This window comes from Macaca nemestrina, chromosome 16 (genome assembly GCF_043159975.1).
Source record: "Macaca nemestrina isolate mMacNem1 chromosome 16, mMacNem.hap1, whole genome shotgun sequence".
In the NCBI taxonomy this organism is placed as follows: Eukaryota; Metazoa; Chordata; class Mammalia; order Primates; family Cercopithecidae; genus Macaca; species Macaca nemestrina.
In genome coordinates, this window is record NC_092140.1 from 585,539 (window position 1) to 598,248 (window position 12,710).

The 12,710-nt window shown below is 53.7% G+C and overlaps 1 protein-coding gene across 4 annotated transcripts in view; it reads right to left on the reverse strand.

The window, feature by feature from the left end:
- Positions 1 to 12,710, reverse strand: part of LOC105485246 (transcription factor Dp-1) — a 65,369-nt gene that overhangs the window by 13,101 nt on the left and 39,558 nt on the right. For all 4 annotated transcript variants that reach the window (XM_011747482.2, XM_071080977.1, XM_071080976.1 and 1 more), the window contains exons 4-8: positions 10,791 to 10,897; positions 3,798 to 3,919; positions 2,230 to 2,395; positions 1,618 to 1,761; positions 1,067 to 1,135 (exon numbers count right to left, since the gene is read on the reverse strand). In XM_011747482.2, coding sequence (XP_011745784.1) covers positions 1,067 to 1,135; positions 1,618 to 1,761; positions 2,230 to 2,395; positions 3,798 to 3,919; positions 10,791 to 10,897 — 608 coding nt within the window. The remainder of the gene's footprint in view (positions 1 to 1,066; positions 1,136 to 1,617; positions 1,762 to 2,229; positions 2,396 to 3,797; positions 3,920 to 10,790; positions 10,898 to 12,710) is intronic.

The window sequence follows — 12,710 nt, forward strand, 5'->3', positions numbered from 1 at the left end:
GGCCAGGGCCTCAGGCCCCAAACCAAGTGTTCCACTTGGAGAGAACTTCTCTGCTATTAATGTAGAGCCAGGAGATTCCCTTCCTCTCCCGGCCACCCTGGGTCTATCCCCGTTGGGCAGGTACTAAGGCACTGGCAACCAGGACTGTCCCTCCTGACAGACTCTGTGGCCCTGAGCAGCTCTCGCCCACGAGTCTCCATCACCATGGCTGCCACACCATCCCCTCTGGGAGGGCTCGAGCACACCTCGGCCAGAGCAGCAGTCAGCTCTGCACTGAGCACCTTGCACACGACCCCCTCCACACCAGACACGGGGCCCCCAGGGGTGCCGCCCACCCTCAGCACTCAATGGGAGGTGGGGAAGGCCAGCTCCAGGGCCCTGATCAGCACTGTCAAGACCCAGGTGCATTGCGCCCACCACAGTTTTACATGCCTCGCCTGGCACCTGGGCCTTGGGTTAAGCACCTCTGAGGGGATTTTTCAAATGCTGCCTTTGCATGAAGTCATCCCTCCATCTGTCTTTTGGCTGTTTAGACACTGTGACGAGGGATACACACATACACATGCACACACACAGGCACATGGATGCAGGCACACACACGCAGGCACACACACACATGCGTGCACACACACGCAGGCACACACGCAGGCATGCACACACATGCACACACACAGGCACATGGACGCAGGTGCACACACACATGCACACACGCAGGCACGCACACACATACACATGCACACACGCAGGCACGCACACACATGCGTGCACACACACGCAGGCACACACGCAGGCACACACGCAGGCATGCACACAGGCACATGGACGCAGGTGCACACACACATGCACACACACACGCACGCACGCATGCATACGCACACACATACACAACCTCGCTCTGGGAACACGGCCCACATTCAACACCTATGAGATGAACTCACACTCAGAATCTTAAAGCAGTCATTTAATTTGCCACACAGGAGCGTAACCCAAGGCAGTATGTTGCTGTTATAAAACTAAATTAGTAAAATAAAAATTACCCTGCCTCCAAAGATATGTATTCTCTTACCTGTAGAATAAGTTCTTGAAGTTGAGACTGTTTCTGTTTTATTCTTTCAAGTCTCCTCTGTCTTTCCACCTTCAAAAACAAACCCCCATGTAGAGAATCACCACGATTGTTCCATACAGTGCATTTCACAACCCGCATCCTCAGTGTTACCTATGTTTACCTTGAATGTAATCGAAGGGATATGGACAAAGCTAGACATAGCAGGTGCCACAAAATACAGGTGAGTTTTTCTTCCATTTCTAAACTATACCTTTTCCCCTCTCCTCTCATTTCTTGGATTTAACTATGGTATCTAAAAAGAAAACAAAAATCCCACAAACTAGGATTCACAATTAACCTATGCTAGAGTTTAACACACTCTAGTGGGTCTGGGCCAACCATGCTCCCTCCCCTGACAGCCGAGACTGAGAAACGCAGGGAGACGTCTGCATGACCGTCTGCCAGCCGTCTGGACACAGAGAGCATAAGGGCATGGAGCCCAGACCCTTCTGAGTGACGGACAACAAACACATCTACACAGACTTGAAGGGAAATCAAGGCTGAAGGGCCACCTCTAAGTTCTGACATTCCTGAGCCGAGTTGGTGGGCAGACCAATCCACTTGATCTCCTTCTTCTCCTTGGAGATGATGTTCATGGCCATCAGCACGTTTAAGGCATCGTAGACGCGCCGTCTTATGTTCTTCTGGTCATAAGCCTGCGGATGACAGGGAGTGGATTTTCCAAATGATCCAAAAAAGCCTGTGGATCCCACCTTAAACTGTAGGCCACGTGCACCGGCTTGAAGGGGCACCCCGCTCACAGAGCTGTCACCCCAACACGTCCTCAGGGAGCACTCCCACCCTACAGATGATGCAGGGCAAGACAGGGCTGTGCGAAGCCCGGTGTGTTCCAGGAGGGGAGCTGGGGGCCCTCGGGTGTCGAGCCCAGCTGGCGAGGAGGGCACGTCTGCATTTCTGGGCCGCTGGATGTGCAGAGCCAGCCCACGTGCTCGCTCACTGACGCTGACAGAGCATCATGCCAGCAAATGGACTGGGAAAAATTCTGTCATGCTGTACTTGGAATTTTCTGTATGGTTTTAACTGTTCCCAATATTAAAAGAGTAAAACGTGCCACACCACTTGGTTCCGCTACCCTGGCCTCTCGGCCCCCAGCACACACTTACTGACTCGTTTGGTAAGATGTGGTTGTCGGCAGCACTGAACTCCGCGACCAGCTCGTCCGCCACTTCGTTGTAGGAAGTGGTCCCTTTCCTCTGCACCTTCTCGCAGACCTTCATGGAGAAATGCCGCAGGCCCTTGCCATTCTTCTCTCCTTTCCTGTTGCGCTTCCTTCAAAATACAAAGGAAAAAAGAAGCGACTGTCAGCCCTCCTGAGCATCAGTCTGAATCGAGGAATGCTTTTACCTGAGAGCTCTAATGAGCTGCACAAAAAGGGGCCACATCCCACAGGCGCAGCAGATCCAACACGTGAGCAGGCCAGGACCACCTAGCCCCAGCCCCCAGGCCCAGTGCTCCTGCAGGTCAGAAAGCAAGTGTCTCCCTGGCAGGCTGCACCTCTGTCCTTCCAAGTGTCAGGGAAAACGGGAGGCGTCCCCAGGACCCGAATCAGCATATGGAAGGCCTATCAGTACTCAGCATATGAGAGGCCTATCAGTACACCAAGCACTTCTTTTTTTTTTTTTTCTTTTTTGAGATGGAGTCTCGCTCTGTAGTGGGCTGGAGTGCGGTGGCACGATCTTGGCTCACTGCAACCTCCGCCTCCTGGGTTCAAGCGATTCTCCTGCCTCAGCCTCCCAAGTAGCTGGGATTACAGGCGCCCGCCCGCCACCACACCTGGCTAATTTTTTTGTATTTTTAGTAGAGACAGGGTTTCAGCATGTTGGCCAGGATGGTCTCAATCTCTTGACCTCATGATCTGCCGGCCTCGGCCTCCCACAGGGCTGGGATTACAGGTGTGAGCCACAGGCATCACTTTTCTAAAGAGGGCAACCAGAATCAGGAACTATGGGACATTTCAGTGTACATTTGGGAATTTTTAGGACAAATTTCAGCAGGCTATAATTTCATACGGCTTGGGCTGTGATAGCCGCTTGACAACAGGTGCAAACCACTAAGTGTTCTTCACACAGAGGGAAAGCCCAACTCTACACTCTGGTCAGTCCCCACGTGGCGGGAAAGGTCACCTGCGGTCCCAGCTGGTGAAGCTTTGGGCACCGACACAGGTAGGTTTTTGTAGCTTTGCATGTGTGTTTTTTTAAGGAAAGACACAGCTCATCAGATCTTGCTTTAGTGGAAGGAGCCACTCTGGTGGGACCACTCACGGGGGCCGTAACCCCAGGGGCAGTAGAGGCTGCATTCAGGGGCAGTGGGTGAAATCCATCCCGCGTGCTCCCAGCACAGACGATGAAAAGTCTCCAAGGTCCTGTGGCAAGTACAAGGCCAGCTTCTCCCCGTCTTGGCCAAGAGCTGCCAGCCCTTCCAAGAGCACCCACTACACCAGACACAAAGCAGGGTGGGCAGTGCCCAGCCCGACTTCTCCGTGACCGAGGCAGTGCGCCTCGACTGCACACCTGTGCGGGGCACGATGATGGGTGAGTGTGATTCGGAGGCTGACATCAATGCGCATGGGAGCCCCACCGTGCGACTGTGTCACGCACGTGGCCCAGGAGAACGTGGAGGTGCGAACCGCAAGCAATCCTACAACTCTAAGGGTCCGGAGGGAAGTGCTCACCCGGCAGACCAAGGTGAGGAGTCGGAAGGCTGGTTCTGAGAGGCAAAGTGAGTGCTGGGGGTGTGTGGGCTTCCTACCACCAGGGTGTTTGACGCTGCCGGTCTCTGAGGCGTACCAATTACCTATAGTCAAAAAAGACAATTCAGACAGTCAGTCCCCGCCCACACGGCGAGGGTGCCACGCCCACCAACTGTTCGCTATCCACAGCCACTGTGGAATTTTGTTAACCACAGCGAGCAGCCACGACGGGGCAGGAAAAACGTCCGGCGGTGGACGCTTTTGACACGGTGACGGCATCACCACACCTGTTCTGACTGTGGCTCATCTTCCTCCTGTCAGTCACAGGCATCTTCTCCAATTAGACAAAAGCAACAAGAAACTGTGAACAACCCAAGCAAGCAAGAACAGGACAGGGCAGAGCGTGACCCCCAAAGCGCTAACGGTCATTTAACGAAGGGGGCGGCACAGAATTCCACACAGAGCACTTCGGCACACTTCTGTTTTTCCCTTCACCCTTTTACTTCCTTTTAGCAATATGGATGAGGATGAAATTGTATCCTTCTGTGGTACTAAAAAGAGGCCTGAAACAAACCAAAATAGCTCTCGAAGGACAAAAGCACAGGCAGGGTGACAGCCATCACCTGGTAACCCTGTGCCCTGGGGCCCTGTCCGGGGAGACCCCTGCACCTGCAATGACGTCAGGCAAGGAGGGAGGGCGACCAGCACTGGGGGCGGAAGGTGGGGAGCTCCACGCACCCCTGGGGCTCACACACCTGGGCCCCTCTCGGGGGAACCACGAGAGGCAAGGCCAGTGTGGACGCTGACCCATCCACCTCACCCCACAGCACACCCGAGGTGTCGACAACTATCTCTTCCTCAAGGGACATGCTGGCTGGTGTGACTTTTGACAAGTTCTTATCACTTCATTCATTGGTTCCTCAATGAATGTTTGAGTGTGAAAACCTGGGCACCCTCGTACAGGCAAACAACTCTGACTTCAAAGATCTTGTGGCATGACTCTATCTAAACTGGAAACACTATTTCTCAGTAAATGTTGAGTCATTCCATTCACCACAAATCCAAGTGCCTCAGCGACTGAACTGCTTGTGTGGGCATGTGGCTTCCGCTAAAGGGATTGGAGCTGGACACCTGCATGCTGGCGGGGGGTGCTTCATGCGGCCGACGCCCTGAGCTGCTCTAAGCTGGGCCCGCCACCCCAGCTCCCCTTCTTACAGGGATAAATGCATCACCTGCGGTGGCCCTGGGAGCAGCTGAGGGGACACTTTCCAAGTATCCCCAGGCCAGATCGCCTGTCAGCTCCTGAGAAGAAAAGCATTTCAACAGGACCAATCTTTTCATTGACACTCATGTCTCCGATGATCAGAGACGCATCAGAGTGCGGCCTTCCGTGGATCACCCCGTTAGCAGGCCACGAAATCAAACTAGTGAATTTGCTGCAAAACGAAACCATACAAAAGATAAGTCTCCTGGGCATGAATAAATGTCCTGTGAAGCTTGTTTGGTTTAATACGTGTGTGTGTGTGTGTGTGTGTGTGTGTGTGTGTGTGTGTGTGTGCGCGCGCGCTGCTGAGGCACTGCACCACGTGGCAGATCGAAATAGCTGACAAAAGGACCCTGCGACCCGGTTGCCTGCAAGCACACTGGCCCCACACGGCTTCCTGCGTTGAGTTCAGCGGATGCAGTTCTCCGGGAGCCGATGTAAGACTGAGAACCCGGCCGGGCGCGGTGGCTCAAGCCTGTAATCCCAGCACTTTGGGAGGCCGAGACGGGCGGATCACGAGGTCAGGAGATCGAGACCATCCTGGCTAACACGGTGAAACCCCGTCTCTACTAAAAAAAATACAAAAAACCAGCCGGGCGAGGTGGCGGGCGCCTGTGGTCCCAGCTACTCGGGAGGCTGAGGCAGGAGAATGGCGTAAACCCGGGAGGTGGAGCTTGCAGTGAGCTGAGATCCGGCCACTGCACTCCAGCCTGGGCGACAGAGCAGACTCCGTCTCAAAAAAAAAAAAAAAAAAAAAAAAAAAAAAAAAAGACTGAGAACCCGCCAGCTCCACACCAGGCAGTGCTGGCTGGCTCTGCGCATACCACACGCACAGGTACGGGGGACTGGAGAATCCCACACACAATTCTAACCCACCTCATGGGTCTACTCCCTTCCCCAGGAATCCCAGGACCACACAAGGCACTGGATCTTGGCCCCAAGACAAATGCCATCACTGTGCCGCCGTCCTCCAGTCAGGAGCAAACCGACTCACGAAGAGTGGCTCTGACTCACAATGGGGAACATCCCGATAAACCCGCGTGAGCTGAAAACACCCTAAGTCGAAATGCACGTCATCCACCTGTCCTACTGCGCATCACGGCTTAGCCAGTCTACCTTACATGTGCTCAGATCACGCACATTAGCCCAGTCGGGCCAAAGCATCTCACATAAAGCCCACTCTAGATGAGTGTGGGTATCCCAGAACTGGATACCGCACTCAAAGGGAAAAACAGGATGGTTGTGTGGACACTGGAAGCTGTTTCCACTGAATGCGTGTTGCTTTCAGACCATCTTAAAGTCAAAAAATCGCAGGTCAAACCCACTGTAAGTAGGGAAGAAGAGAAAACCAGAGGGCAGGTGCACACCAGGTGCTCAATGGTGCTCACCAACAGCCTTTCCTGGAAGACAGGACTCAGCACCCAGGGCACCCTGAGACCAAGCCGCCAGTGCACTGGGAAAGCGTTGTTACGGAGGCCAGGTCTTACAGGAAGCCCTTCCTACTCTCCTGCTTTAACTGCTCCCTGCGGAAGGCCCCACATCATCAGGCCCATGCAGTGCTGGGGGAGGGTGCCGGCACCTTCCTCTGCGTGCCCTGCATGGCAGCTCCCCTCGCTGCGTCTCCACAGCACTGTCCCTGCTCTTCACCCATCACCTGCAGCTCACCAGCCCTGTGAGCTGAGTCAGCTTCATAGGGGCGGCCTGGAGCCAGCCCTCCCAGGAATGAGACTCAGACGCTTCGCTCCCGGACCTGGCACAGGTGCGTTTCCTTCCTGGTGCACAGGAAGCCGGGTGAACTCCGGCCGGCCGCCTGTGCCACAGGATGCCTTCTGGCCTCCCATTCAACAGACATGGAGCAGGCTCCCAGCCTCACTTCCCTACACCAGGAGCCACACTCAACAACCACAGGAGCCACAGCAACACACTGAAGCCCTGGAGGGCGTGTGTGGGCAAAAGCGCAGGGAAAACAGCAACCAAGGAGGTGCCAGAGGGTGGATGGGTCAGTGCCGGGAAGGACAGTTCAGAGTTGGGCCCCTAGGAGAGGAGAGGTGGTTTCGGAAGCAGAGGCCACACTAGCTGGAGCGGTGGGCAGAGACCCTGGAAGGGAGAAGTGGTCACAGCACAATGAGGGGTGCTGCCCAAAGTTGGGAGGCAGTGGGTCTGACTCCAACCCGGGCTTTACAGGAGATCCAGGAGCCCTCTGGGAGCAGGAGGCAGGCGGGGCTGCAAGGTGCCAGGGACACCCACTCCTTGGATTTAACGGTGGCTTCTCTGGAGGATGGGCTCTGCCCTCATGACTCCCCCACCCGCCTCTCGTGGGGGAGCAGGGGAGGTGACCCGGGCCCCACAGGTCACGAGGGGTCTTCTCTTCCTACTGTGCTCACGGCTGGAATCCAAGCTGTGCTTCAGAGAAGCTAAATGACACGGCTTCAAACACAGCCGTTTGATTCTAAAGCTTCTGCAGCTTCCGTGCCAGCAGTTGCTAGAAAATGGAGCACGCGGTGTAAGCATCCCACAGTAGAGGACCTGCCAGAGGTCCACCTTGCCTGAGACCAGTCCTCCTCCCCCAGGAGCCCCCCTCACTGGCTCCACAGAGAACCCTGGTGTTTTAAAGCAGCGATCCCCTACCTTTTCAGTACTAGGGACCAGTTTTGTTAAGACAGTTTTTCCACAGACCGGGGTGGGGGTGGTTTGGGGAAGAAACTGCTCCACCTCAGATCATCAGGCATTCGGTTCTCGTAAGGAGCGCCGCCTGGACCCGCACGTGCTGTTCACAGTGGGGTTTGCGCTCCCGAGAACCGAGAACCTCATGCCGCTGATCCCACAGGAGGCAGGGCTCAGGCAGTCCCCTCCTGCTACGCAGCCAGCTTCCTAACAGGCCCAGGGGTTGGGGGTTCCTGATTTAAGGAATTCCTTCTGCCCTAAGAGCACACTTTTTGCACCTTAATTTCACACACTCTAAAAACTGAGATTACAACGCCTCTGTGCAGTGTGGCGCCACCAGACACAGAGTCCTGGAGAGGGACCGAGGTTAGCTGCAGTGTCCAGAGAGACTCGGCCAGCGGTGCAGCCGCAAAGGAAAGGCCACTGCGACCACAGAGGCCACCTTCTGGGACAGAGGCCCGGGTGGGGGCTGCTTCTCACGGGGGTCTCACACGGGCCGCTGCTCCTGCCGCCTGAGCGCATCCGTCCCGCACACCTTCCTGTGCGTGAGCTACGCTTTGCAGCACTGCAGGCTTCACGAGCGTTTGCACCTCAAAAGACCTTGACCTTGACAAGCCCTGTGCCTGCTGGCTGGTGAAGGTCACAGACCTAAGGAACCTCCCACCGCTTTCACTCACATGCCTGGACTGAGCTCCACCCCTCGCATCAGAATGAGCCAGTCCCGTTTTTTGTAAACCTCTGGTATATAAAAAGGTTTAAGAGACATTTGCCATTTGTCAGCTTTAATTCCTATCACTGAGATTTTGCAAAGCATAAAACAGCAATGATAAGCTCCACCCGAACAGGTGAATTTAAATCAGGAACTAGACTTTCAGTGACGAAGTTTAAAGCACATCAGTAAGATAATCTTCTCATTCATTTTCCTCCAGTGTATTCAGACCGGCAGTAAAGACGGAAGTGGTGCTACAATTATTCACCCAGATAAACTCCGCTATGATACACAGCACCTATAAAATCAACCTTATAATTCCCAATCAACTTATAGTCAAATCTATAATCTAATTATAAAGCAAAACAAAAACTGAATTTTTAGCGTTTATCAAAATGGCATTTACTGAAAAGCCGTGATCAGCCGTGATCAGTTATATCAGCCGTATAACATGGAAGAGCTTCCACAAACCGCTACTTTCAATGGCCACAAAACTTCTGCAGAGCGAGGTTTCTGTCACCTCCCACTGGCAGGAAAGGGGCCATGAAAGCTGCGTGGGACCTGGAACCGCTCACTCAGGACAGCTGTGTGGGAGCACACACAGGGTGCGGGGGAGCACGCATGGGGAGGGGGTGCGTGGGGGGGCTCACGGGGAAGGCAATCCCGCTCACATCTCTCAAGGGTGTGACCCACAAGCCGCTCTCTCTTAAAACTCATATCCTAAGATCTGTTAAAGAGTCCAGAGAATTTCAAGGGTATTTAAATAAATGGAAATAGCAGGACTGCATATAAAATAAAGACTAAAGTACAAAAATGACCAAAATATCCCTGGTATGTGGTCATTGTTCTCTAAAGAAAACATGATTAGACCAAAGGGAGATGCCCTAGACAACAGAAAACAGCTCAGTACAGAGAGCTCTCTACAAGGCTGGGGACACCTGAGGATGCCTGGGGACACCTGAGAGACATGTGAGGACACCTGGGGATGCCTGAGACACACCTGGGGACACCTGAGAGACACCTGGGGACACCTGAGAGACACATGAGGACACCTGGGGATGCCTGAGAGACATGAGGACACCTGGGGATGCCTGAGAGACATGGGAGGATACCTGGGGATGCCTGAGAGACATGAGGACACCTGGGGACACCTGGGGATGCCTGAGAGACATGGGAGGATACCTGGGGACACCTGAGAGACACGTGAGGACACCTGGGGATGCCTGAGAGACACGTGAGGACACCTGGGGATGCCTGAGAGACATGGGAGGATACCTGGGGATGCCTGAGAGACACATGAGGACACCTGGGGATGCCTGAGAGACACCTGGGGATAGATGAACGGACAGGTTCTCATCCCACCCGGAGGTGTTCAATCCTTGTAAGAGGACAGGGCCACAGCATAGGCAGTGCAGGGTGAGGGGTTGGAGGAGACCAGGAGGCTGGGGTGCGAGAGGTGCTGCATCACCAAAGCCCACGGCTGGCAGGAACAGGGCTGGGACAGCTGCCCAGGCGGGGCCAGAGCATCATCTCAGGACCAGGAAGGAGCTCTCAGGCACCATAAACAAGTCCCTGAGGAAGGACTGGAAGCCCAGCCTAGCCTTGGGGTGGCTGTGTCCCTCACCACCAGCTCCAGTCACAGCCAAACCTGCCCACCCAGTGCCTGGGGCCCCACTTCTGGTGAGGTCAGGATTCCGTGCGGGCTCCTTGTCTCCAATAGCCTGCCACCGGCAAGAACGCGGAGGGTGGACAGAGACAGGAAACAGCATTGTGAGACGCGGCATCAGTTGGCCAGCAGCAGCCTGGGGAGGGGGGATGCGCCGTTTCCCAACGCCCATGCGCCCCTCTCCTGTGCGCAGCTGAGGGAGCGGCATCTGCCCCGTCACTGCCCCGGGGCCAAGACACAGCCACGGCCAGGGCCCTGCCCCTACCTGGCTTCCCAGCCTGGTGTCGCAAGGAGGGCCACGGCCAGTGCTCGGCCACATCACGTAAGAAGCCCTTGTTAGAAGAAGAGCTTTGAGCTCTGACACTAAGAGGAAGGTGCCTCTGGCTGGGGCTGGGGCCCCGCCCACCACCCTCCAGCTACTGGAAGGACGGCGTGGGCTGGGGCACACAGGAGTGCTGTGCATGCCATCATGTCTCCCACAACAACACGCAGGCAGCTGCAGAGGGCCGTGGAAAATCTAGCACTGGCCATGGGCTCCCTGACGAGGGGAAGGCCCTATGCTGCAACCAGAGTCCAAATCCAGTCATGCCTGGGAACACCCCCAACCACACGGCTCACCCAACCCCGACCCCGCACCAAGATCCCGACTGGCCGCTCCTGCGGGAGCCTTACCACTTGCTGGGCAATGTTGACATTGGACTGTCCAAAGGTTTTTGGCAAGAGCTGCTTCCCGAGCGGGTTGACGGTGGAGGGGTGAACAGCCACGAGGGACACCACGCCTGCAACACAAAGACACCAGGTCAAGGGCGAGACTCCTTTTCTAAGTTAAGGCTAAAAGTGACCGTCCAGCAAGATGGTGCTTCCAATTAGAGATGCTTAGCTTTCCCCACTTGTACTGTCTCAAATCCATGGCTCAAGTGCAAACACCTCCATGAAGCTTAATTCCCAACGTAAAACCGTAAGGGGAGAGCTGCAGGGCCGTGCTGACGCGACCCAGGTGACCCAGGCTGATCACCCACTGCTCTGGCCCCTCAGTGAGGTCTGCAGAACGTGCTGGTGGGACCACGGCCTGGAAAAGTCTGTGATTCTGTGACAATTATGGAACAGAATTTTAAAACTAGAACTTTTATCCCAACATTTCTCTATGAGGTTGCAAACCTAGCATGGAAATCTGATAATCCACTTTTCCTTAGGAAGGAGAGCCACATTTGTTCCCAGGAAGGAGCGTGCCTTCCGTGGAGGCTGCGCCTCTAAACACACAGGAGCCCTCAGAACACTGGTGAAGCAAGTGGGGACTCCTCTGCAGGAGACGTGAGGCCTCTCTCCTCCAACAGCGGAATGCAAAAGGTCCTAGGGACACAGCAGTGGACAAAGTCCTGGAACATTTACACAAAAATAGTAAAATGAAGCAGTAATGATAAAGTTCAAAAACTGGCATCAGCGGGCAGAGAGAACAGAGGAACCTGTAAACTAGGTGGTAGCGAGCACCCTGGGAAACAAGGTGGGAGGCCCGGGTGGCCAGCACAGCCCGGGAGGGGCGTTAGGCGGCCACACGGAGGAGCAAGGGGCTCGCAGTGCCCCGCGGCATGGCTGGGGGAGCTGAGCCGATGGCCCCACATTTGAAAATGCGCGATACCCTCAGGTGAAGAAAAGACAGACTTGCGGGTCATGACAATATCAGGAAAGGAGAACTCCCCAATCTCGCCACACCTCAGGCCTCCCCGGACGGCTGCCCATCCGACCTCGGGCCTCCCCCGACAGCCGCCCGAGGAGCTGCAGGACCCTGGACTTCCCCACAGGCATCTCCCTTCATTCCCACCAGTCAGCACCAAAATGACTCACAAATCATTGGTGAGACTTTCGAATACGTCGTCTTTGCGATCTGGTTTCATTTTGGGGCCCTTTACAACCCATGCGTTCTAAAAACATCTACTGCTTTTTATGCGTTTCTTTAAAATATACTAAAGAATGAATTTTGCTGCTACATAAGAACACTCAATAATTTCTCTTAATAACCTAAGTTGGCCAAGACAGATTATTAGGAAGTGATTAAAAAGACATTTGCCTTTTGATTCAACTGGGTTAAATATTAGTATTTTTACCAACCAATATCAACACATATTTAAAATTCTTTTCTGGAACTAAATAAGATGATCTGCTGTGGGATAATTTTCTTCCAAAAATAAAGATGTGTATCCTAAGAAAGGGCAAATATTTACTTTTTAATTGTTTTATATATGTGAAATATTTTTATTTTAGAATATTCAATTGAAAAGTAAAGATTGTACATATTCAAAATGTACAAGTGATGATTTGATGCACATATACACTGTGTAATACTTACCAGAGAAAGACTTTTTAAAAGCAAACATAATATTCTACTATGCAGGGAATGATTTAAAATACATAATTAAACACTTTTCAGATTCATGTACAGATGAGTAAATAGTAAGCTTTCAAGAATATTTAGCTGATTCATTACAAAGATAACATCTTTTAAAATTTGCAAACGAGTCTCTAATTTCAATAAATGTGGAGAAAGCAACAGACCTCTGAGTTCACAAAAGCCAGTGGCACCATCACTCCCCATCA